This window comes from Oncorhynchus tshawytscha, unplaced genomic scaffold (assembly GCF_018296145.1).
Source record: "Oncorhynchus tshawytscha isolate Ot180627B unplaced genomic scaffold, Otsh_v2.0 Un_contig_4851_pilon_pilon, whole genome shotgun sequence".
Taxonomy (NCBI): Eukaryota; Metazoa; Chordata; class Actinopteri; order Salmoniformes; family Salmonidae; genus Oncorhynchus; species Oncorhynchus tshawytscha.
Window position 1 is genome coordinate 20,196 of NW_024608645.1, and position 24,805 is coordinate 45,000.

General features: G+C 41.1%; 1 protein-coding gene across 3 annotated transcripts; it reads left to right on the top strand.

The window, feature by feature from the left end:
- Positions 1 to 4,422: 4,422 nt before the first annotated feature.
- On the top strand, positions 4,423 to 16,899 carry LOC112241280 (NLR family CARD domain-containing protein 3-like). 3 transcript variants are annotated; one of them, XM_042313462.1, is made up of 6 exons: positions 4,423 to 4,558; positions 7,347 to 7,490; positions 13,787 to 13,871; positions 14,001 to 14,229; positions 14,601 to 16,392; positions 16,653 to 16,899. In XM_042313462.1, exons 2-6 carry the CDS (start codon positions 7,363 to 7,365, stop codon positions 16,864 to 16,866), a joined length of 2,448 nt encoding a protein of 815 aa, XP_042169396.1. In that variant the 5' UTR covers positions 4,423 to 4,558; positions 7,347 to 7,362; the 3' UTR covers positions 16,867 to 16,899. The 3 variants fall into 3 exon arrangements, with proteins under 3 accessions (XP_042169396.1, XP_042169397.1, XP_042169398.1); XM_042313463.1 differs by having other exon boundaries at positions 4,424 to 4,558; positions 16,674 to 16,899; XM_042313464.1 differs by having other exon boundaries at positions 4,424 to 4,558; positions 16,724 to 16,784.
- Positions 16,900 to 24,805: the final 7,906 nt, after the last annotated feature.

A 24,805-nucleotide genomic window follows, 5' to 3' on the forward strand; every position in this document is an offset into this window, starting at 1 on the left:
TAACCCTGGGGTGGGGGCATCAATATCCTGTTTAACCCCGGGGTGGGGGCACCGGGCGCTGATTAGAGATATCAATGTTTAACCCTGGGGTGGGGGCACCGGGCTCTGCTTAGAGATATCAATGCTTTAACCCTGGGCTGGCTCAGATATCACATGCCTTATGCATGATAGTCACACCTTGGCACACTCTGCTGCTAGAGATGGGGCACATGCTGCTTGAACACACACACCCTGCTGAAACCCGTGCACATCCTGCTGCCCCGTCACACACACACTCCTGCTGCTCCGTCAGTGCACACTCCTGCTGCTCCGTTTCAAACATCCTGCTCTACAGATAGACTCCTGCTGCTCCGTCACATGCTCCTGCTGCCCGTCACACACCTCCTGCTGCTCCGTCACACACACACCCTGCTGCTTTTTCACACAACACACACACACACTCCTGCTGCTCCGTCACACACACTCCTGCTGCCCGTCACACGCACACTCCTGCTGCTCCGTCACACACACACTCCTGCTGCTCCGTCACACACACACTCCTGCTGCTCCGTCACACACACACTCCTGCTGCCCGTCACATGCACGCACGCCCCGATTTTCCGTGTCTTTTTCTTCGTGACAGACCAGGGTGATGTCTGGAAAGGACATTTTCCTATCGTTAAAGGGTGAGATACATTTTTAAAACCAGTGATTTAATTCCAAAATATTTAGTACAAACGTTTTAAAGACGAGTTAGAATTAATGACCAAATTGTTCTACTATTTAAACATGCATCATTAGTGTTTTATGCAAAAACATTGGAGGTCTACAGTTGTACATTATTACAAACTTTATAACATACCATTGTAGGAAAGACTATAAATTGCTTCTGAGAATCTACGTCTAACAGTCGCTTCCCAATCACTTATGTCCAGTAGCCTTCAGAAATATCTATTAGGAGGGATTCACTTATTCACATCTCTTTTTTAATCTGTCCTGGCAGCTAAATATTCGGGGCTGTGTGTTTGCGCTAAAGCTGTGGTAACATAGTGTTAAAGTATATGCTCCACGTTCTGTCCCTAACTAGGAGGTGTTTGAGACATTTTTTTTTTTGTTTTATAATGGTTACATGTTCAGTACACACCCCTGCATTCTATATTATTAAGTAGGCTGCTGGTCTTTGAGGTCCGTTATGTCAATTTGCCTTTATACATCTCATTGACCTACTGTCAACTCCCTCAGTTGTAAACATCTACAATAATCATTAGACGTACGCGTCAGAGTTATCATACCCCGTGTCGGGGTTTGTACAGAGTTGGTTAAATCAGCTCTTTGCTCCCCACTTACATGGGTAATAATCTCCAAGCTGCTCTAAGCGGTGATGTTTTTGGTGTCTCTAGGTTCATCTCTAGACTGTTGAATGAGGCCTGTTCCAACTTTCTGACAAACCCTTTAAAGGTAGTTTGTGAAACCATTCAGTCGTGGATGTATGTAAAACATATTTAACACGTATTGCAGGTTACAGAAGCCTCCTGTTGTACTATGAATCCCCCTCATCCCTGTTAGATCTTGATGTGTTGGTTCTCTATGTATGTACATGTTTATAATCCACATAGTGTGAATATTGTTTTCCATAAAGTTAATAACCCCCTAAACCCCCTCTTCCCCTATCGTTAAAGCGTGAGATACATTTTTAAAACCGTGATTTAATTCAAAATATTTAGTACCTACATTTTAACACATGTTATAATTCCAAAATGTTTACTATTTCTTACAGATAAAGGGTCCGGTTAGCCCTGACCATTATCCGTTTCCAATTCACCAACGCAAAGACACTTGCCCGATCCATCAAAACTCCGTAAGTTTTCCCTCCATGTGTAGATCAACCGTCCTGCCTGTAAATTCTGGGTATGCCCACATCATTAATTAATAAGATGTGTAGAAAACTGTTTAGCCATAGTTAAAGGCCTTTCATAAAGAGGCTGTCATGATTGCCTGTGCCTCATGTTTAACACGTATTGCTTGTTACAGAATACTACTATTTAATATCCCCTAGCAGATTTCGTCGCATTTGCACAAATTCTGTCATGTTACTGTGGTCTTTTTAAAAGTCAATAAATATGTGTGTAAAGTGTACATGTTTGTTTCACTGTAGATTTGTTTAAGCCCTCCTAGAAACACCTAATTTCATCCCCCAGACATTAATTAATAAGCTGTGTAGAAGCTGTTTAGCCATAAGTAAAGGCCTTTCATAAAGCGGCTGTCATGATGAACCTGATTCTGAAATTACCTTTATTTCAAATGCAGAATAGGTATTTATTTAGTATTTACAGATGCTCAAAAGGAGCCATTTGAAATAGATTCTGACTGTGCTCGTCCTTCAGCTTGATGTGCCTGGTCTGAGGCTCACTACCGAGTTTGGAACTCAATAGTGAGTGTTACAACCCGAGGACAGACGTGCTTCAGCCCTCAGCAGCCCCGATCTGTGAGCTTGTGTGGCCTACCACTTTGCGCCTGAGCCGTTGTTTCTCCTAGATGTTTCAACTTCACAGCATTTACAGTTGACTGGGGAATCTCTAGCAGGGCAGAAATGTGATGAACTGACTTTGTGGAAAGTTGGCATCCTATGACTGTGCCACGTTGAAAGTCACTGAGATTTTCATTAAGGCCATTCTACTGCTAATGTTTGTCTATGGAGATTGCATGGCTGTGTGCTCGATTTTATACACCTGTCAGCAACAGGTGTGGCTGAAATAGCCAAATCCACACATTTGAAGGGGTGTCCACATACTTAGTTTTATGTGTGTGTGTATATATATATATATATATATATTATATTAAAAATTTGTTTAGCCATAAGTAAAGGCCTTTCATAAAGCGGCTGTCATGATCAACCTGAATCTGAAATTAGCTTTAGGATCTTTTCTTTGGGGTTCTAATCTCCCCAGGTGTACATGCACTGAAAATCCTTAGGCTGGAGCCATCTGGAAGCTCTGTGCCTGTACATATAAAGAGAACTAAATAGGAAACTAGGCTGAGAAACATTATTTAGATAGCTGTTTAATTGTTGTTTAAACACCCAGGGGAACACACACACACACACACACACACACACACACACATTCCTGCTTCATAGATAACTACCATAAGGACAATAAAACTGGGGGGATGGGGGGGACATACATGTTCCAAAAGTTCAAACACTCAACCCCCCCAGTTCAACCAGGCCCCTAGACATCAATCACCATGACTACTTCAAAGGATACAATATAGATATAAAATAACACACACCCTCTAACAGAAGTTGAAAGTAAGTTTGCAGGCGAATGCACTTACAAAATGGATGTTGAAACTGTGGCGCACATTTCTCGGCAACATTAGACGTCTGGTAAAAGTATTGATTTGAAGGAAAGACGAGCAGATTCTGGTAAGTTTAGAGGCAACATACAAACTATTATAAAGTTAGGTCGTCATCAGACATTTAATAGTCAAGATTAGGTTTGATCTATGATCACTGATCATCATGTGTGTAGTGGGAATCTCTAGCAGGGCAGAAATGTGATGAACTGACTTTGTGGAAAGGTATCCTATGACTGTGCCACGTTGAAAGTCACTGAGATTTTCATTAAGGCCATTCTACTGCTAATGTTTGTCTATGGAGATTGCATGGCTGTGTGCTCGATTTTCTACACCTGTCAGCAACAGGTGTGGCTGAAATAGCCGAATCCACAAATTTGAAGGGGTGTCTACATACTTAGTTTATCTGTGTAAATATATATATATATATATATATTAAAAAATTAAGTAACCTTTATTTAACTAGGCAAGTCAGTTAAGAAGAAATGATTTATTACAATGACGGTCTACCTGGGAACAGTGGGTTAACTGCCTTGTTCAGGGGAACAGTGGGTTAACTGCCTTGTTCAGGGCAGAACAACAGATGTTTACCTTGTCAGCTCCGGTTACTGTCCCAACACTAAAACCACTAGGTTACCTGCCGCACCAAAAGTGTAATATAGTGTAATATGCACATACATTTATACTAACTAGACACAGACGCACATGACATGACAACGTTGGTTTGCTAAACTCATGCGCAGAAACACATTATCGGGTATAACGGTCGTCTCACGCCGAGCTGCGCATGTGCAGTCCGTTAAAGCCACTCCTTCGATATCAAGTCATTTTTGACTCAAATAATAAGGTGTCAGTTTGTTACTTTCACGAAGTTGGAGTAATAACATGTTCAAATACTTAATTCATTGGCTCGAATCTAGGTTTTGGCTTTAGATTTCGAGAAAATGTACAACTAAGGAATCATTTTTCACTTCTGACTTCTCAAACCCCAAATCACGGCATCGGTCGACTACCTACAGTCTTCTTCCCAGCGGTCCCGGTCGACTCCGGATGTTGCGTCTGGGTTTAGGAATTCTGGTTATGTCATTTCCTCATGAAGTTGAAAGTAAGTTTGCAGGCGAATGCACTTACAAAATGGATGTTGAAACTGTGGCGCACATTTCTCGGCAACATTAGAAGTCTGGTAAAAGTATTGATTTGAAGGAAAGACGAGCAGATTCTGGTAAGTCTAGAGGCAACATACAAACTATTATAAAGTTAGGTCGTCATCAGACATTTAATAGTCAAGATTAGGTTTGATCTATGATCACTGATCATCATGTGTGTAGTGCGAGGGAGAACTTTCACTTTGAGAATACACGAATAAATAATTCTGATCAATTCTAAATAAATTATATTTAATGACCAGGTGAATGGTAACGTTACTGTTACAAAAAATATACATTTCTAATAAGATTTTAGGACGGTTAGCTGAAGCTGAGTAGTAAAAAAATTTTTTGGTAGGTTTGATTTTATTCATCTTCTAAAACAGGGCTCTCCGATCCTGTTCCCGGAGAGATACCATCCTGTAGGTTTTCATTCCTATTCAAAACTAGTCAACTGATTAAAATAATTAGTTGATTTATAAGATACATCAGGTTAGTTTACAACTGGGGTTGGAGTGAAACCCTACCGGAGGGTAGCGCTCCAGAAACAGGGTTGGAGAGACCTGTAATGATAGACTATTCAATAGACTACATATGTCGGTACAAACTTTGATTGAATACCTTTTGACGTCATTTACATATTTCTTTGTGCTCCCTAAAAAAAAATACATCACTGCTTATCATGCCGACCGACCTGATGGCCTCCGTTGAAAATGTTGTAAAAAACATCAGGCCTAGGCAACATTCTCTGTCCTGCTACTGGTAGGACTATAACATTATGTGAACTGATCTGAACAGGTTTAGACTGGTCATCTATGATATGTAGGTTATATACAGTACATTCTCTGTCCTGCTACTGGTAGGACTATAACATTATGTGAACTGATCTGAACAGGTTTAGACTGGTCATCTATGATATGTAGGTTATATACAGTACATTCTCTGTCCTGCTACTGGTAGGACTATAACATTATGTGAACTGATCTGAACAGGTTTAGACTGGTCATCTATGATATGTAGGTTATATACAGTACATTCTCTGTCCTGCTACTGGTAGGACTATAACATTATGTGAACTGATCTGAACAGGTTTAGACTGGTCATCTATGATATGTAGGTTATATACAGTACATTCTCTGTCCTGCTACTGGTAGGACTATAACATTATGTGAACTGATCTGAACAGGTTTAGACTGGTCATCTATGATATGTAGGCTATATACAGTACATTCTCTGTCCTGCTACTGGTAGGACTATAACATTATGTGAACTGACCTGAACAGGTTTAGACTGGTCATCTATGATATGTAGGTTATATACAGTACATTCTCTGTCCTGCTACTGGTAGGACTATAACATTATGTGAACTGATCTGAACAGGTTTAGACTGGTCATCTATGATATGTAGGTTATATACAGTACATTCTCTGTCCTGCTACTGGTAGGACTATAACATTATGTGAACTGATCTGAACAGGTTTAGACTGGTCATCTATGATATGTAGGTTATATACAGTACATTCTCTGGTTATATACAGTACATTCTCTGTCCTGCTACTGGTAGGACTATAACATTATGTGAACTGATCTGAACAGATTTAGACTGGTCATCTATGATATGTAGGCTATATCCGAGGTTTACACCTTGATCTACATATCACTAACAAACCACTACTATACATAACCTAGCCTACTTTACATAATATAACATCTATATATCACTAACAACCCACTACTATACATTATAACGTAGTCTACTTTACATAATATAACATCTACATATCACTAACAACCCACTACTATACATTATAATCTAGTCTACTTTACATAATATAACATATCACTAACAACCCACTACTATACATTATAATCTAGTCTACTTTACATAATATAACATATCACTAACAACCCACTACTATACATTATAACCTAGTCTACTTTACATAATATAACATCTACATATCACTAACAACCCACTACTATACATTATAACCTAGTCTACTTTATATAATATAACATCTACATATCACTAACAACCCACTACATTATAACCTAGTCATAATATAACATATAGTCTACTTTACATAATATAACATATCACTAACAACCCACTACTATACATTATAACCTAGTCTACTTTATATAATATAACATCTACATATCACTAACAACCCACTACTATACATTATAACCTAGTCTACTTACATAATATAACATATCACTACTAACAACCCACTACTATACATTATAACCTAGTCTACTTTACATAATATAACATCTACATATCACTAACAACCCACTACTATACATTATAACCTAGTCTACTTTACATAATATAACATCTACATATCACTAACAACCCACTACTATACATTATAACCTAGTCTACTTTACATAATATAACATATCACTAACAACCCACTACTATACATTATAACAAAATAACAGATTGAAAGACAATAGCCACTATCTATAACTACCTTAAAACAGTGACTTATTATTATTATTGTTGCTGTACTGTCTATAACTACCTTAACAAACAGTGACTTATTATTATTATTATTATTATTGTTGCTGTACTGTCTATAACTACCTTAACAAACAGTGACTTATTATTATTATTATTATTGTTATTGTTGCTGTACTGTCTATAACTACCTTCACAAACAGTGACTTATTATTATTATTGACAGTTACCATGGAGATGAAATGTCACAACTGCATATTCATGTGATTGCATTAAATCACCTGACTGTTTCTATGTCCGTTAGTAAATGTTTTATAAGAGATAATTCATAAATGAAAACAATTGACATTCAATAATTACTGTGTTAACCACAACAAACATGTTGGATCTCTGTTTAGGGGCCCTGCCTCTAAAATGAGTCTCTCTGGGGAGAGAGAGGAGGGGGGCCCTGCCTCTAAAATGAGTCTCTCTGGGGAGAGAGAGGAGGGGGTCCCTGCATCTAAAATGAGTCTCTCTGGGGAACATGACACCAAAGCTAAGAGGTGAGATGACAATTTTTGATATCATTATTTTGAGTTTATTTCCAAAATGTTCACATTTGTTTTTTTAATCAGAAATGGTTGCTTATGGGTTCCTTCAATATTACTGTTCTCAGATTTTTTATTTATAGATTTTAGATTTTATATGTATATATATATTTTTATTTATTGCAAAACGCTATAAATCCATTGTTTAGCTGGAATATAATGCTCCTATCTTGTATATTTGACTGTATTATGAGCTTGGATAAGAGCATCTGCTAAATCAGGGGTTCTCAATCCGGGGTCTGTGGAGGTACTGCAGGGGTTCTCAATCCGGGGTCTGTGGAGGTACTGCAGGGGTTCTCAATCCGGGGTCTGTGGAGGTACTGCAGGGGTTCCACGGCACCCTGACTGTACTCGTTGCAATGTTAGACATTTTATAGAATTTTAACATGACAAAACCACTTTGCCTACTTAATTATTGCCTAATATAATGTAATGCATACTTTTTTAACCAATTGTGATCGTTGATACAAACATAATTTGGACATTATTACCATTATATCAACACACTCTTCATATCCGTTTAACAACTCTAAATATCTTTGGCATAGTAGTCATCAAGTCCCTTGCCAATAATGTTATAAGCATCATACTAGTTATCCTATCCTCTCTCGTTGATTGATGCTGGCAACCTCTGTCCGGTGCTCCTCCATTCACTAGATGGACTGTAACTTCCGTGTTTAACCCCTCTGTGTCCAAGAACCAAACTTTTTAATATTATTTTCGGGAGGGCCTCAAGTAGGCTGGACAAATCCCATTTTTAACATTTCTTTCTGATAAAAACTAGTTCATTGCATCCGCCATGGAGCCCAGTTTCATAATATTAAATATGTTAAATAGTAATCGCTACAAAACAGGCCTTATTTTAGGTCATTCTTCTCCCTGCCAGCTCCTATTAGTTCTATTGAGCTCCGTGGAATCAACTCACCTTCTGAACGTTCTATTCCCAGCTCATTGTTCTGCGTCACAATGGCAGCGTCACTATTGCTATCAATCAGACCTGCCTACGTTTACCTTGGGTTTATTTCTAAGCGAATTTTAAGTGCACCAACCCTGTTTGCTGAACTACACGTTGTGGTGACCCACAGGACTAAACGTTAAACATTTTCTGGTCATGGTTAACCATATTTATTTTCAAAAAAGAGGTATACAACCTAAACAATACACATATCCCTGTCCTCTTTTTCAAGACGTGGCCGATTTAAACAGCCAGAATACATTTTTTTGTTACGAAATAACACTTTTTTTTTGACTTCTTGTCGTTTCTAAATGGCTGCTGGGTAATTTGATATGCATCGAAATTGAGTGAATGCTGCGCAGGTTCACTGAGTTGCAAACCAAATGGACAGGTGTAGCTCATTGATTTGTAGATCTGACTCAGTGGCTACCTCCGATTATGAGCCTAGCAGGTGTCGTGAATGAGTTATGTAGTACCCAGAGGCCACAGGGAGGAGCAAGAGAGCTATAAACGCATACTGTTTCTTGCCTTAAAACCCCTAAACCTAAAAATCTATCAAATGTATTTATAAAGCCCTTTTTACATCAGCAGATGTCACAATGTGCTATACAGAAACTCTAACCCTGCGTATAACCTATTTTAGCCTTAACCATGAAACCCTAATTCTAGGGAAGCTGGGTAATTGAGTGAATTGAGTGCAATACTGTACAGGTTGACTGAGTTGCAAACCAAATGGACAGGTCTAGCTCATTGATTAGCAGCTACGTATTACCTATTTTAGCCTTAACCATGAAACCCTAATTATAGGGAAGGGTAGCCAAGAACACCTTTAGAAACTATTTTAGTAATAATATTATGTTAGTAAATACCATTATAGTACTAAATAGCATTATGATTATTTTGTTAATCAAAACCTGTCTCAGCATTTACCTTTTTTTGTTTTGTTATTTTATTATATTTATTATTACAACACTTGATAAACGAGACACATTCGTTTTATTTTTCAAATGCGGTTTGAACTGTGTGACCTAGTAACTTCAATGTGAAAGTCTAGCAATTGGCGTGGGATGGGTGGGGTGGGACAGGTTTGAGACTGAACTAAGGAATTAACAAGAAAAATACCCTTTATTTCTCAGCTGCCCCACCAATGTCTGTTCATGAAATTATTACCTTTTAATTACTAAATATTTCCAATAGATGGCAGCATAAGACCATGAAGCATCAGTTATAGGCTACAAGCAGCAATATGATGGACCATGAAGCATCAGTTATAGGCTACAAGCAGCAATATGATGGACCATGAAGCATCAGTTATAGGCTACAAGCAGCAATATGATGGACCATGAAGCATCAGTTATAGGCTACAAGCAGCAATATGATGGACCATGAAGCATCAGTTATAGGCTACAAGCAGCAATATGATGGACCATGAAGCATCAGTTATAGTCTACAAGCAGCAATATGATGGACCATGAAGCATCAGTTATAGGCTACAAGCAGCAATATGATGGACCATGAAGCATCAGTTATAGTCTACAAGCAGCAATATGATGGACCATGAAGCATCAGTTATAGTCTACAAGCAGCAATATGATGGACCATGAAGCATCAGTTATAGGCTACAAGCAGCAATATGATGGACCATGAAGCATCAGTTATAGCTACAAGCAGCAATATGATGGACCATGAAGCATCAGTTATCAGTTATAGGCTACAAGCAGCAATATGATGGACCATGAAGCATCAGTTATAGGCTACAAGCAGCAATATGATGGACCATGAAGCATCAGTTATAGGCTACAAGCAGCAATATGATGGACCATGAAGCATCAGTTATAGGCTACAAGCAGCAATATGATGGACCATGAAGCATCAGTTATAGGCTAGCAGCAATATGATGGACCATGAAGCATCAATATGATGGACCATGAAGCATCAGTTATAGGCTACAAGCAGCAATATGATGGACCATGAAGCATCAGTTATAGGCTACAAGCAGCAATATGATGGACCATGAAGCATCAGTTATAGGCTACAAGCAGCAATATGATGGACCATGAAGCATCAGTTATAGGCTACAAGCAATATGATGGACCATGAAGCATCAGTTATAGGCTACAAGCAGCAATATGATGGACCATGAAGCATCAGTTATAGGCTACAAGCAGCAATATGATGGACCATGAAGCATCAGTTATAGGCTACAAGCAGCAATATGATGGACCATGAAGCATCAGTTATAGGCTACAAGCAGCAATATGATGGACCATGAAGCATCAGTTATAGTCTACAAGCAGCAATATGATGGACCATGAAGCATCAGTTATAGCTACAAGCAGCAATATGATGGACCATGAAGCATCAGTTATAGGCTACAAGCAGCAATATGATGGACCATGAAGCATCAGTTATAGGCTACAAGCAGCAATATGATGGACCATGAAGCATCAGTTATAGCTACAAGCAGCAATATGATGGACCATGAAGCATCAGTTATAGGCTACAAGCAGCAATATGATGGACCATGAAGCATCAGTTATAGGCTACAAGCAGCAATATGATGGACCATGAAGCATCAGTTATAGGCTACAAGCAGCAATATGATGGACCATGAAGCATCAGTTATAGGCTACAAGCAGCAATATGATGGACCATGAAGCATCAGTTATAGGCTACAAGCAGCAATATGATGGACCATGAAGCATCAAGCAGCAATATGATGGACCATGAAGCATCAGTTATAGTCTACAAGCAGCAATATGATGACCATGAAGCATCAGTTATAGGCTACAAGCAGCAATATGATGGACCATGAAGCATCAGTTATAGGCTACAAGCAGCAATATGATGGACCATGAAGCATCAGTTATAGTCTACAAGCAGCAATATGATTGACATAAAATAGCATGCAACCACAGACTAGATGTCCCATTATTTTCTAAAATGGTCACCATTACTTTGGTTTGGGGCGGCAAGCCTAGTGGTTAGAGCGTTGGACTAGTAACCGGAAGGTTGCAAGTTCAAATCTCCGAGCTGACAAGGTACAAATCTGTCGTTCTACCCTTGAACAGGCAGTTAACCCACTGTTCCTAGGCCATCATTGAAAATAAGAATTTGTTCTTAACTGAGTTGCCTAGTTAAATAAAATAAATTAGCTAAATATTTCGTATTAGGACTGTGTTGCTTTTGGGCGAGAAAAAAAAAGTGACTATAGCAGGTATTGAACACTGGGTAAATAATCACTAGTCAGAACCTCAACCTTAGTATACATGCATTATAAAAAATCATCTTAATATCTGATATTGCGAGTAAACAACCTCAAAATAGAAAAGACAGAGTGCGTCTTCCAGTCCGCCAATAAATGACATCACGCAACCCTAGCAGTTAGCAAATAGCACATTTTCCACCGGGATTTGAACCAGCCACCGTTAGGCCACAGGTCCAACTCCTTAGCCACTGGGTGAAAACCTGAGTTAATCTTGGGGAATAAGCATGAGTTAATCTGCCAAAATGAAGACAAAACACTTTAGAGACAAACATGGTATCACTATATCACTTGTTATACATAAATATTATACATAAATCATTGCCAAAAGCACAACACATATATTATTTATGGATTGATCATATCAAATATCAAAACATTTTTATCTGCTCCAACACAATTACATGTTGTGTAGGAACCAATGACACTGCATGATTCTATAGTATTATCAAGACACCTGCTGTTAACTCTTAACTACTTAGGACAGCTCACGAGGTGTCCTAAATATCTGCAGACTAGGAGGGACTAGAGACTTGCATAGCTTTAATTTATACCCATAAGTGTAAAATGTCTTTATTCTCAGCACTTATACAACCAATGTTCTACTCTGAGACACTTTGTGGGTATGGACCCAGATCTCAACATATTGTTATAAAAAAACTGAATGTTTGTTTTACATAATGATAAAAAATGAATATTACTAATGTAACCCACTGTAAAGACTGGGTTTAGTTGATTGTGTTGCACTGATCATGTCCGCGTTCTGGAACTGTCCGCGTCCCCGTACAGAACTGTCCGCGTCCCCGTACAGAACTGTCCGCGTCCCCGTACAGAACTGTCCGCGTCCCCGTACAGAACTGTCCGCGTCCCCGTTCGGTGTGGCGCCAAGCCGGTTACGCGCAGAGTGGACTGAGGTGATCTTGGGGAATAACGACGGAGTTTGTTACAGTGTTGAGACACCGAAGTTTATTGTTCAATTTGCTTTTTTCTTTACGGTCAGGGACAGTGTGAGTGTAGCCAGATCCTTTTCACTCTCTATCCTTGTTTCAATTTGTGGTTCACCGGATTCATCATTGCTGCTAGTTCAGCCGGATTCTAGTTATCATCGAGACCAGCAGCATCCTAGTTACCATAGCTACTCTACCAGCAGCACTAGTTACCTAGCTAGTCGGTACAGCTATTACCTAGCTACCAGCAGCATCCTAGTTACCATAGCTACTCTACCAGCAGCATCCTAGTTACCATAGCTACTCTACCAGCAGCATCCTAGTTACCATAGCTAGTCGGTACAGCTCGGTAATCTAGCTAGCTACTCTACCAGCAGCATCCTAGTTACCATAGCTAGTCGGTACAGCTTACGGTACAACAGGTTAGTAAATTTACCTCAACATCCCCCGGAGAAGCAGAGTAACGACACCAGCCTTTTAGCGGGGCTGACAGACTGACTACAACGCTCGCGACGATAAATTAATTTCGTTTTTAAAAATGACACACTGCTCGCGCCATTAACTAACGTCTGGAAGTCCGTTCTATTTGTGAAACTCTTCTTCTGTTTCCCCATCTGAGCTCAGAGGAGATGAGAGATGTAATGTTTGTCTCTGTTGTGTTGAAGTCCAATCCAGCAGGAGAGACCAGCCTCCCCTGTTCCCAGCTGTGTGTCCATGAAGAGTGACTGGTCTATGGATCAACCTATACTTTAGAGAGGGAGACTTTTCTACTGAACAAAGGTAAGAAGAACTCATGGGTCCTGGTCAGTGAGTTAAACAACACTGTCTCTAGTCATTTCTCCTCTCCGTTTTCCAATTCCTCTTTGTTGTTTTCATAATTCATAGGCTAATTCTTTTGTCAATTTTCATAGTCTTAAAACAATATTAAACAAACACAACATTCCCTCCCTGTGTGTGTGTGTGTGTGTGTGTGTGTGTGTGTGTGTGTGTGTGTGTGTGTGTGTGTGTGTGTGTGTGTGTGTGTGTGTGTGTGTGTGTGTGTGTACTCCTGGATGAGAGATGTAATCTCATGTTTTGTCCACAGAAACCAACAGGAGAGATCAGAGTCAGAGATTCTCAGTGGTCAGTCTTCCCAGAGTCATCAAACAGACCTGGCCTCCATATTCAGTGTATGTGGTCCTGTTATGTACATTTGTTTTTGTTTACCTCAAGTAAAGTTGATCTGTCAATCATTCATTAATGTGTTAATGAGAAAGCATTTATTCTCTTGCTTAACTAATTTACTTTATTTATTTCAGATGCTTGAAGAGAAAATTATGACATTTGTGAAGAACGAGCTGAAGATGTTCAAGAGGATTCTTAGTCCAGAACTCCCAGAAGGCTTTGAGAGTCAGAAGCAGGATAAGGAAGTGGTGGACCCTGAAGATGAGCAGCAGGAGAGCAGTGCCAGAGAGGGGGCTCTGAAGATCACACTGCACATCCTGAGGAAAATGAACCAGAAGGAGCTTGCTGACACACTGGAGAAATGTAAGATCTGTCTGCCTCATGTTGAATGATGATTTATAACATTTAAAAGCTGTGGCTATAGTACAGCTAAAGTAGCTGTGTAACTCAATGATATTGTAGCAGCCTTAACACAACACCTAGTGACCTCATCAAGTAGCAGCAGGGATGTGTTGTGTTGATTCATTTAGAGAGAGAGAGAACATTAATAATACCATCAATAATACCAATAATAATATAATCAGTCACACCAGTCTGTAATGCATTATGAAAACATTTATACAGTCAGTTAAGATAATAAATTAATTATAATGTAAAACTTTAACTGTCCTACAATACTGTAGGCATTAAAACAGATGTAATATTAATATCCTCTGTGTTATTTCTTCATTCAGATGAGCTTGCTGTGATTTGCCAACGTGAACTCAAATCTAATCTAAAGAAGAAGTTTCAATGTGTATTTGAGGGGATCGCTAAACAAGGAAACCCAACACTTCTCAATAAGATCTACACAGAGCTCTACATCACAGAGGGTGGAACAGGAGAGGTCAATAATGAACATGAGCTGAGACAGATTGAGACAACAACCAGGAAACAAGCAAGACCAGAGACTGCAATCAAATGTAACGACATCTTCAAACCCTTAACTGGACAAGACAAACCTATCAGAACTGTGCTGACAAAGGGAGTCGCTGGCATTGGAAAAACAGTCTCTGTGCAGAAGTTCATTCTGGACTGGGCTGAAGGAAAAGCAAATCAGGATGTCCAATTTGTATTTTCATTCCCTTTTCGGGAGCTGAATTTGATGAAAGAGGACAAACACACTTTCATTGAACTTCTTAATCACTTCTCAATGGAAACCAAACAATCAGGAATCTCCATCTACAACAAGTACAAAGTTCTGTTCATCTTTGATGGTCTGGATGAGTGCCGACTGCCCCTAGACTTCCAGAAGAACAAGATCTGTTGGGACGTCACAGAGTCAACCTCAGTGGATGTTCTGCTGACAAATCTCATCAAGGGAAATCTGCTTCCCTCTGCTCTCCTCTGGATAACTACCCGACCTGCAGCAGCCAATAAGATCCCTTCAGGGTGTGTTGACCAGGTGACAGAGGTACGAGGGTTCAATGACCCACAGAAGGAGGAGTACTTCAGGAAGAGATTCAGTGATGAGGACCTGGCCAGCAGAATCATCTCACACATAAAGACATCAAGGAGCCTCCACATCATGTGCCACATTCCAGTCTTCTGTTGGATTTCTGCAACAGTCCTTGAACACATGCTGAAACACAAGAGAGAAGAGATGCCCAAGACTCTGACTGAGATGTACACACACCTTGTGGTGTTTCATACCAAACAGAAGAATGAAAAGTATCTTGGGAAAGAAGAGACAGGTCCACACTGGAATAAAGAGAGCATTCTGTCACTGGGAAAACTGGCTTTTCAACAGCTTGTGAAAGGCAATCTGATTTTCTATGAAGAAGACCTGAAAGAGGCTGGCATTGATGTCAATGAAGCCTCAGTGTACTCAGGATTGTGCACACAGCTCTTTAAAGAGGAATGTGGGCTGTACCAGGACAAGGTGTACTGCTTTGTTCATCTGAGCATTCAGGAGTTTCTGGCTGCTGTATATGTGTTCCTCTCATTCATCAACAACAATGAGAATCTAATGGCCGAACCGCAAACAAAGTCCAGCATCTTTGCTTCGCTGTTCAGAGACAAGCCTGAAGTTACTTTCTACAAGAGTGCTGTGGATAAAGCCTTACAAAGTGAGACAGGAAACTTGGACCTTTTCCTCCGCTTCCTTCTGGGCCTCTCACTGGAGTCCAATCAGAAGCACTTACAAGGTCTACTGACAAAGACAAGAAGCAGCTCACAGAGCCATGAAGAAACAGTCAAGTACATCAAGGAGAAGATCAGGGAGAATCCCTCTCCAGAGAGGAGCATCAATCTGTTCCACTGTCTGAATGAACTGAATGACCATTCTCTAGTGGAGGAGATCCAAAGCTACCTGAGATCAGGAAGTCTCTCAAAACCCAACCTGTCACCTGCACAGTGGTCAGCTCTGGTCTTTGTGTTGCTGACTTCAGAAAAGGAGCTGGATGTGTTTGACCTGAAGAAATACTCCAGATCAGAGGAAGGTCTTCTGAGGCTGCTGCCAGTGGTCAAAGCCTCCAGAGCTGTTCTGTGAGTAAATACAATGACATATAAGAACTAATCATCAGGAAGAAATATTCAGTTTAGAGAAAAGGTATTATAATATCTGTCATTTTATATTGAATAACATAATGAATAAATGCATTGATTTTCACATTAGTATAACAATATGACCATACAATTCTAGGAGATGGAAGATGAATCTATATGTTCTTTGAGAGAATAAACCAAAAGCATCTACCATTGTCCTTCTACACTACTGGTGTTAAACTAACAGTATGTTTGTGAAGACATGATGATCTCTTTGTCAGGCTGTCAGGATGTGGAGTCACAGAGGAAGGCTGTGCTTCTCTGGTCTCAGCTCTGGAGTCAAACCCCTCACACCTGAGAGAGCTGGATCTGAGTAACAATGACCTGAAGGATTCAGGAGTGAAGCTGCTCTCTGCTGGACTGGGGAATCCCCACTGTAAACTGGAGACTCTGAGGTCAGTATTCTGTAGTTAGTTGGTCACAAGTGATAACTGTTCATCAGATCCACATGTGTTTACCAGACTTACACATAGTCCACACCATATGTGTTTGGACAGTGAAGCTTACAGTTTTAGTATTTGGTCCCATATTCCATGCCTTTTGTGATTTACATCAAGCTTGTGATTCTACTAACTTGTTGAATTAATTTGCAGTTTGTCTTGGTTGTGTTTTAGATGTTTTCCTAATAGAAACTGATGGTGAATAATGTCCTGTCATTTTGGAGTCACTTCACTTGTATTGTCAGTAAGAATAGAAGATGTTTCTGAACACTTCTACATTCATGTGGATGCTACCATGATTATGAATAATCATGAATGAGTCTTGAATGATGATGAATGAGAAATGTACAAAGTTACCTCTGTTATTGGTAATGGTGAGGTTACATGTTTTGTTGTACCTCTGTTATTTGTAATGGTGAGAGGTTAGCATGTTTTGTTGTAGCCTCTGTTATTGGTAATGGTGAGAGGTTAGCATGTTTTGTTGTACCTCTGTTATTGGTAATGGTGAGAGGTTAGCATGTTTTGTTGTAGCCTCTGTTATTGGTAATGGTGAGAGGTTAGCATGTTTTGTTGTAGCCTCTGTTATTGGTAATGGTGAGAGGTTAGCATGTTTTTTGTTGTAGCCTCTGTTATTGGTAATGGTGAGAGGTTAGCATGTTTTGTTGTAGCCTCTGTTATTGGTAATGGTGAGAGGTTAGCATGTTTTGTTGTAGCTCTCTGTTATCTGTTATTAATGGTGAGAGGTTAGCATGTTTTTTGTTGTAGCCTCTGTTATTGGTAATGGTGAGAGGTTAGCATGTTTTGTTGTAGCCTCTGTTATTGGTAATGGGTGTGAGGTTAGCATGTTTTGTTGTAGCCTCTGTTATTGGTAATGGTGAGAGGTTAGCATGTTTTGTTGTAGCCTCTGTTATTGGTAATGGTGAGAGGTTAGCATGTTTTGTTGTAGCCTCTGTTATTGGTAATGGTGAGAGGTTAGCATGTTTTGTTGTAGCCTCTGTTATTGGTAATGGTGAGAGGTTAGCATGTTTTGTTGTAGCCTCTGTTATTGGTAATGGTGAGAGGTTAGCATGTTTTGTTGTAGCCTCTGTTATTGGTAATGGTGAGAGGTTAGCATGTTTTGTTGTAGCCTCTGTTATTGGTAATGGTGAGAGGTTAGCATGTTTTGTTGTAGCCTCTGTTATTGTAATGGTAAGCATGTTTTGTTGTAGCCTCTGTTATTGGTAATGGTGAGAGGTTAGCATGTTTTGTTGTAGCCTCTGTTATTGGTAATGGTGAGAGGTTAGCATGTTTTGTTGTAGCCTCTGTTATTGGTAATGGTGAGAGGTTAGCAGCCTCTGTTATTGGTAATGGTGAGAGGTTTATGTTTTGTTGTTTTATTTGTAATGGTGAGAGGTCTGTAGCCTCTGTTATTGGTAATGGTGAGAGGTTAGCATGTTTTGTTTTGTTGTAGCCTCTGTTATTGGTAATGGTGAGAGGTTAGCATGTTTTGTTGTAGCCTCTGTTATTGGTAATGGTGAGAGGTTAGCATGTTTTGTTGTAGCCTCTGTTATTGGTAATGGTGAGAGGTTAGCATGTTTTGTTGTAGCCTCTGTTATGTTTTGGTAGCCTCTGGTGTAATGGTGAGGTTAGCATGTTTTGTAGCCTCTGTAACTTTCTCACTCATTATTATTCATGATTCTTTCATGATTTTTCTTAATCATGGCATCATCAGGATTCATTTATTATTGTTTAGAAACATGTTATCTACTCTCTTAGACAGAAAAACTCATCATCCACCATTTTAATTTTGGGCAAAACACAACAAAAACACAACCAAAACAAACTGCAAATGCAACCAACGAGTTTATGACCAAATACTAAACTTTTGACTACTTTAATATTTTCATTTTTAATTGTGAAACACATATGTCTTCAAATATCCTCAAATAAAAGGTGACATTATATACTGTCACCTCAAATGAAACATTTGATCTCAAATCTAAAATGTTGGAAATGTATTAAAATACCCTCAAATAAAAGGTGATTCCCTCAAAGAATAGCAGTGTGGTTTAAGGCACAAGAAGAGACCCAGATGGCACTGGAGGCAGATGGTTAGAGTCTTTGATATTTATTAATATACTAAAAGAATAGCAGTGTGGTTTAAGGCACAAGAAGAGACCCAGATGGCACCGGAGGCAGATGGTTAGAGTCTTTGATATTTATTAATATACTAAAAGAATAGCAGTGTGGTTTAAGGTACAAGGTGAGACCCAGGTGGCACCGGAGGCAGATGGTTAGAGTCTTTGATATTTATTAATATACTAAAAGGGGAGGCAAGAGAATGGTCGTGGACAGGCCAAAGGTCATCACCAGATCAGAGTCCAGGAGGTATAGTGTGGCAGGCAGGCTAGAGGTCAGGACAGACAGACTGTACAGGACAGGCAGACTGGTCAGGCAGACTATAGGTCAGGACAGGCAGACTGGTCAGGCAGACTCAAGGTCAGGACAGGCAGACTGGACAGGACAGGCAGACTGGTCAGGCAGGCTAGAGGTCAGGACAGGCAGAATGGTCAGGGAGGCTAGAGGTCAGGACAGGCAGACTGGTCAGGCAGGCTAGAGGTCAGGACAGACAGACTGGACAGGACAGGCAGACTGGTCAGGCAGACTAGAGGTCAGCACAGGCAGACTGGACAGGACAGGCAGACTGGTCAGGCAGACTAGAGGTCAGGACAGGCAGACTGGTCAGGCAGGCTAGAGGTCAGGACAGACAGACTGGACAGGACAGGCAGACTGGTCAGGCAGACTAGAGGTCAACACAGGCAGACTGGACAGGACAGGCAGACTGGTCAGGCAGACTAGAGGTCAGGACAGGCAGACTGGTCAGGCAGGCTAGAGGTCAGGACAGACAGACTGGTCAGGACAGGCAGACAGGTCAGGCAGGCTAGAGGTCAGGACAGGCAGACTGGTCAGGCAGACTAGAGGTCAGGACAGGCAGACTGGTCAGGCAGACTAGAGGTCAGGACAGGCAGACTGGTCAGGCAGGCTAGAGGTCAGGACAGGCAGACTGGACAGGCAGCCTAGAGGTCAGGACAGGCAGACTGGACAGGCAGGCTAGAGGTCAGGACAGGCAGACTGGACAGGACAGGCAGACTGGTCAGGCAGACTAGAGGTCAGGACAGACAGACTGGACAGGACAGGCAGACTAGAGGTCAGGACAGGCAGAATGGTCAGGCAGTCTAGAGGTCAGGACAGGCAGAATGGTCAGGCAGGCTAGAGGTCAGGAAAGGCAGAAGAGGTCAGGACAGGCAGAATGCTCAGGCAGGCTAGAGGTCAGGACAGGCAGAAGAGGTCAGGACAGGCAGAATGGTCAGGCAGGCGGGTACAGCATCCAGAAAACAGGCAAGGGACAAAAACTGGGAGGAACAAATAGAAGCAGGAGTAGAGAAAAACGCTGGTTGACTTGATAAACATAAAAGACAAACTGGTACAGAGAAACAGGAATCACAGGGATAAATACACCAGGGAAACACAGGGATATATACACCAGGCAAACACAGGGATATATACACCAGGGAAACACAGGGATATATACACCAGGCAAACACAGGGATATATACACCAGGGAAACACAGGGATATATACACCAGGCAAACACAGGGATATATACACCAGGGAAACACAGGGATATATACACCAGGGATATATACACCAGGGATATATACACCAGGGATATATACACCAGGGATACACAGGGATATATACACCAGGGAAACACAGGGATATATATACCAGGGAAACACAGGGATATATACACCAGGGAAACACAGGGATATATACACCAGGGAAACACAGGGATATATACACCAGGGATATATACACCAGGGATATATACACCAGGGATATATACACCAGGGATACACAGGGATATATACATCAGGGAAACACAGGGATATATATACCAGGGAAACACAGGGATATATACACCAGGGAAACACAGGGATATATACACCAGGGAAACACAGGGATATATACACCAGGGAAACACAGGGATATATACACCAGGGAAACACAGGGATATATACACCAGGGAAACACAGGGATATATACACCAGGGATATATACACCAGGGATATATACACCAGGGAAACACAGGGATATATACACCAGCGATATATACACCAGGGATACACAAGGATATATACACCAGGGAAACACAGGGATATATACACCAGGGAAACACAGGGATATATACACCAGGGATATATACACCAGGGAAACACAGGGATATATACACCAGGGAAACACAGGGATATATACACCAGGGATATATACACCAGGGAAACACAGGGATATATACACCAGGGAAACACAGGGATATATACACCAGGGATATATACACCAGGGATATATACACCAGGGAAACACAGGGATATATACACCAGGGATATATACACCAGGGATATATACACCAGGGATATATACACCAGGGAAACACAGGGATATATACACCAGGGATATATACACCAGGGATATATACACCAGGGATACACAGGGATATATACACCAGGGAAACACAGGGATATACACCAGGGATATATACACCAGGGATATATACACCAGGGATATATACACCAGGGATACACAGGGATATATACACCAGGGAAACACAGGGATAAATACACCAGGGATATATACACCAGGGATATATACACCAGGGATATATACACCAGGGAAACACAGGGATATATACACCAGGGATATATACACCAGGGATACACAGGGATATATACACCAGGGAAACACAGGGATATATACACCAGGGATATATACACCAGGGAAACACAGGGATATATACACCAGGGAAACACAGGGATAAATACACCATGGATATATACACCATGGATATATACACCAGGGATATATACACCAGGGATATATACACCAGGGATATATACACCAGGGATATATACACCAGGGAAACACAGGGATATATACACCAGGGATATATACACCAGGGATATATACACCAGGGAAACACAGGGATATATATACCAGGGAAACACAGGGATATATACACCAGACTAGAGGTCAGGACAGGCAGACTGGTCAGGCAGACTAGAGGTCAGGACAGGCAGACTGGTCAGGCAGGCTAGAGGTCAGGACAGGCAGACTGGTCAGGACAGGCAGACTGGACAGGCAGCCTAGAGGTCAGGACAGGCAGACTGGACAGGCAGGCTAGAGGTCAGGACAGGCAGACTGGACAGGACAGGCAGACTGGTCAGGCAGACTAGAGGTCAGGACAGACAGACTGGACAGGACAGGCAGACTAGAGGTCAGGACAGGCAGACTGGACAGGACAGGCAGACTGGTCAGGCAGACTAGAGGTCAGGACAGACAGACTGGACAGGTCAGGCAGACTAGAGGTCAGGACAGGCAGAATGGTCAGGCAGTCTAGAGGTCAGGACAGGCAGAATGGTCAGGCAGGCTAGAGGTCAGGACAGGCAGAATGGTCAGGCAGTCTAGAGGTCAGGAAAGGCAGAAGAGGTCAGGACAGGCAGAATGCTCAGGCAGGCGGGTACAGCATCCAGAAAACAGGCAAGGGACAAAAACTGGGAGGAACAAATAGAAGCAGGAGTAGAGAAAAACGCTGGTTGACTTGATAAACATAAAAGACAAACTGGTACAGAGAAACAGGAATCACAGGGATAAATACACCAGGGAAACACAGGGATATATACACCAGGCAAACACAGGGATATATACACCAGGGAAACACAGGGATATATACACCAGGGATATATACACCAGGGATATATACACCAGGGATATATACACCAGGGATGCACAGGGATATATACACCAGGCAAACACAGGGATATATACACCAGGGATATATACACCAGGGATATATACACCAGTCAAACACAGGGATATATACACCAGGGATATATACACCAGGGATACACAGGGATATATACACCAGGCAAACACAGGGATATATACACCAGGGATACACAGGGATATATACACCAGGCAAACACAGGGATATATACACCAGGGAAACACAGGGATATATACACCAGGGATATATACACCAGGGATATATACACCAGGGATATATACACCAGGGATATATACACCAGGGATATATACACCAGGGAAACACAGGGAGATATACACCAGGCAAACACAGGGATATATACACCAGGGATATATACACCAGGGATACACAGGGATATATACACCAGGGATACACAGGGATATATACACCAGGGATACACAGGGATATATACACCAGGGATACACAGGGATATATACACCAGGGAAACACAGGGATATATATACCAGGGAAACACAGGGATATATACACCAGGTAAACACAGGGATATATACACCAGGGAAACACAGGGATATATACACCAGGGAAACACAGGGATATATACACCAGGGAAACACAGGGATATATACACCAGGGATATATACACCAGGGATATATACACCAGGGAAACACAGGGATATATACACCAGGGATACACAGGAATATATACACCAGGGAAACACAGGGATATATACACCAGGGAAACACAGGGATATATACACCAGGGATATATACACCAGGGAAACACAGGGATATATACACCAGGGAAACACAGGGATATATACACCAGGGATATATACACCAGGGATATATACACCAGGGAAACACAGGGATATATACACCAGGGAAACACAGGGATATATACACCAGGGATATATACACCAGGGAAACACAGGGATATATACACCAGGGAAAACACACAGGGATATATACACCAGGGATATATACACCAGGGATATATACACCAGGGATATATACACCAGGGAAACACAGGGATATATACACCAGGGATATATACACCAGGGATATATACACCAGGGATATATACACCAGGGATATATACACCAGGTATACACAGGGATATATACACCAGGGAAACACAGGGATATATACACCAGGGATATATACACCAGGGAAACACAGGGATATATACACCTGGGAAACACAGGGATATATACACCAGGGATATATACACCAGGGAAACACAGGGATATATACACCAGGGAAACACAGGGATATATACACCAGGGATATATACACCAGGGATATATACACCAGGGATATATACACCAGGGATACACAGGGATATATACACCAGGGAAACACAGGGATAAATACACCAGGGATATATACACCAGGGATATATACACCAGGGATATATACACCAGGGAAACACAGGGATATATACACCAGGGATATATACACAGGGATACACAGGGATATATACACCAGGGAAACACAGGGATATATACACCAGGGATATATACACCAGGGAAACACAGGGATATATACACCAGGGAAACACAGGGATATATACACCAGGGATATATACACCATGGATATATACACCAGGGATATATACACCAGGGATATATACACCAGGGAAACACAGGGATATATACACCAGGGATATATACACCAGGGATATATACACCAAGGATATATACACCAGGGATATATACACCAGGGAAACACAGGTATATATATACCAGGGAAACACAGGGATATATACACCAGGGAAACACAGGGATATATACACCAGCGAAACACAGGGATAAATACACCAGGGATATATACACCAGGGATATATACACCAGGGATATATACACCAGGGAAACACAGGGATATATACACCGGGAAACACTGGGATATATACACCAGGGATACACAGGGATAAATACGCCAGGGATATATACACCAGGGATATATACACCAGGGATACATACACCAGGGAAACACAGGGATATATACACCAGGGAAACACAGGGATATATACACCAGGGATATATACACCAGGGATACACAGGGATATATACACCAGGGATATATACACCAG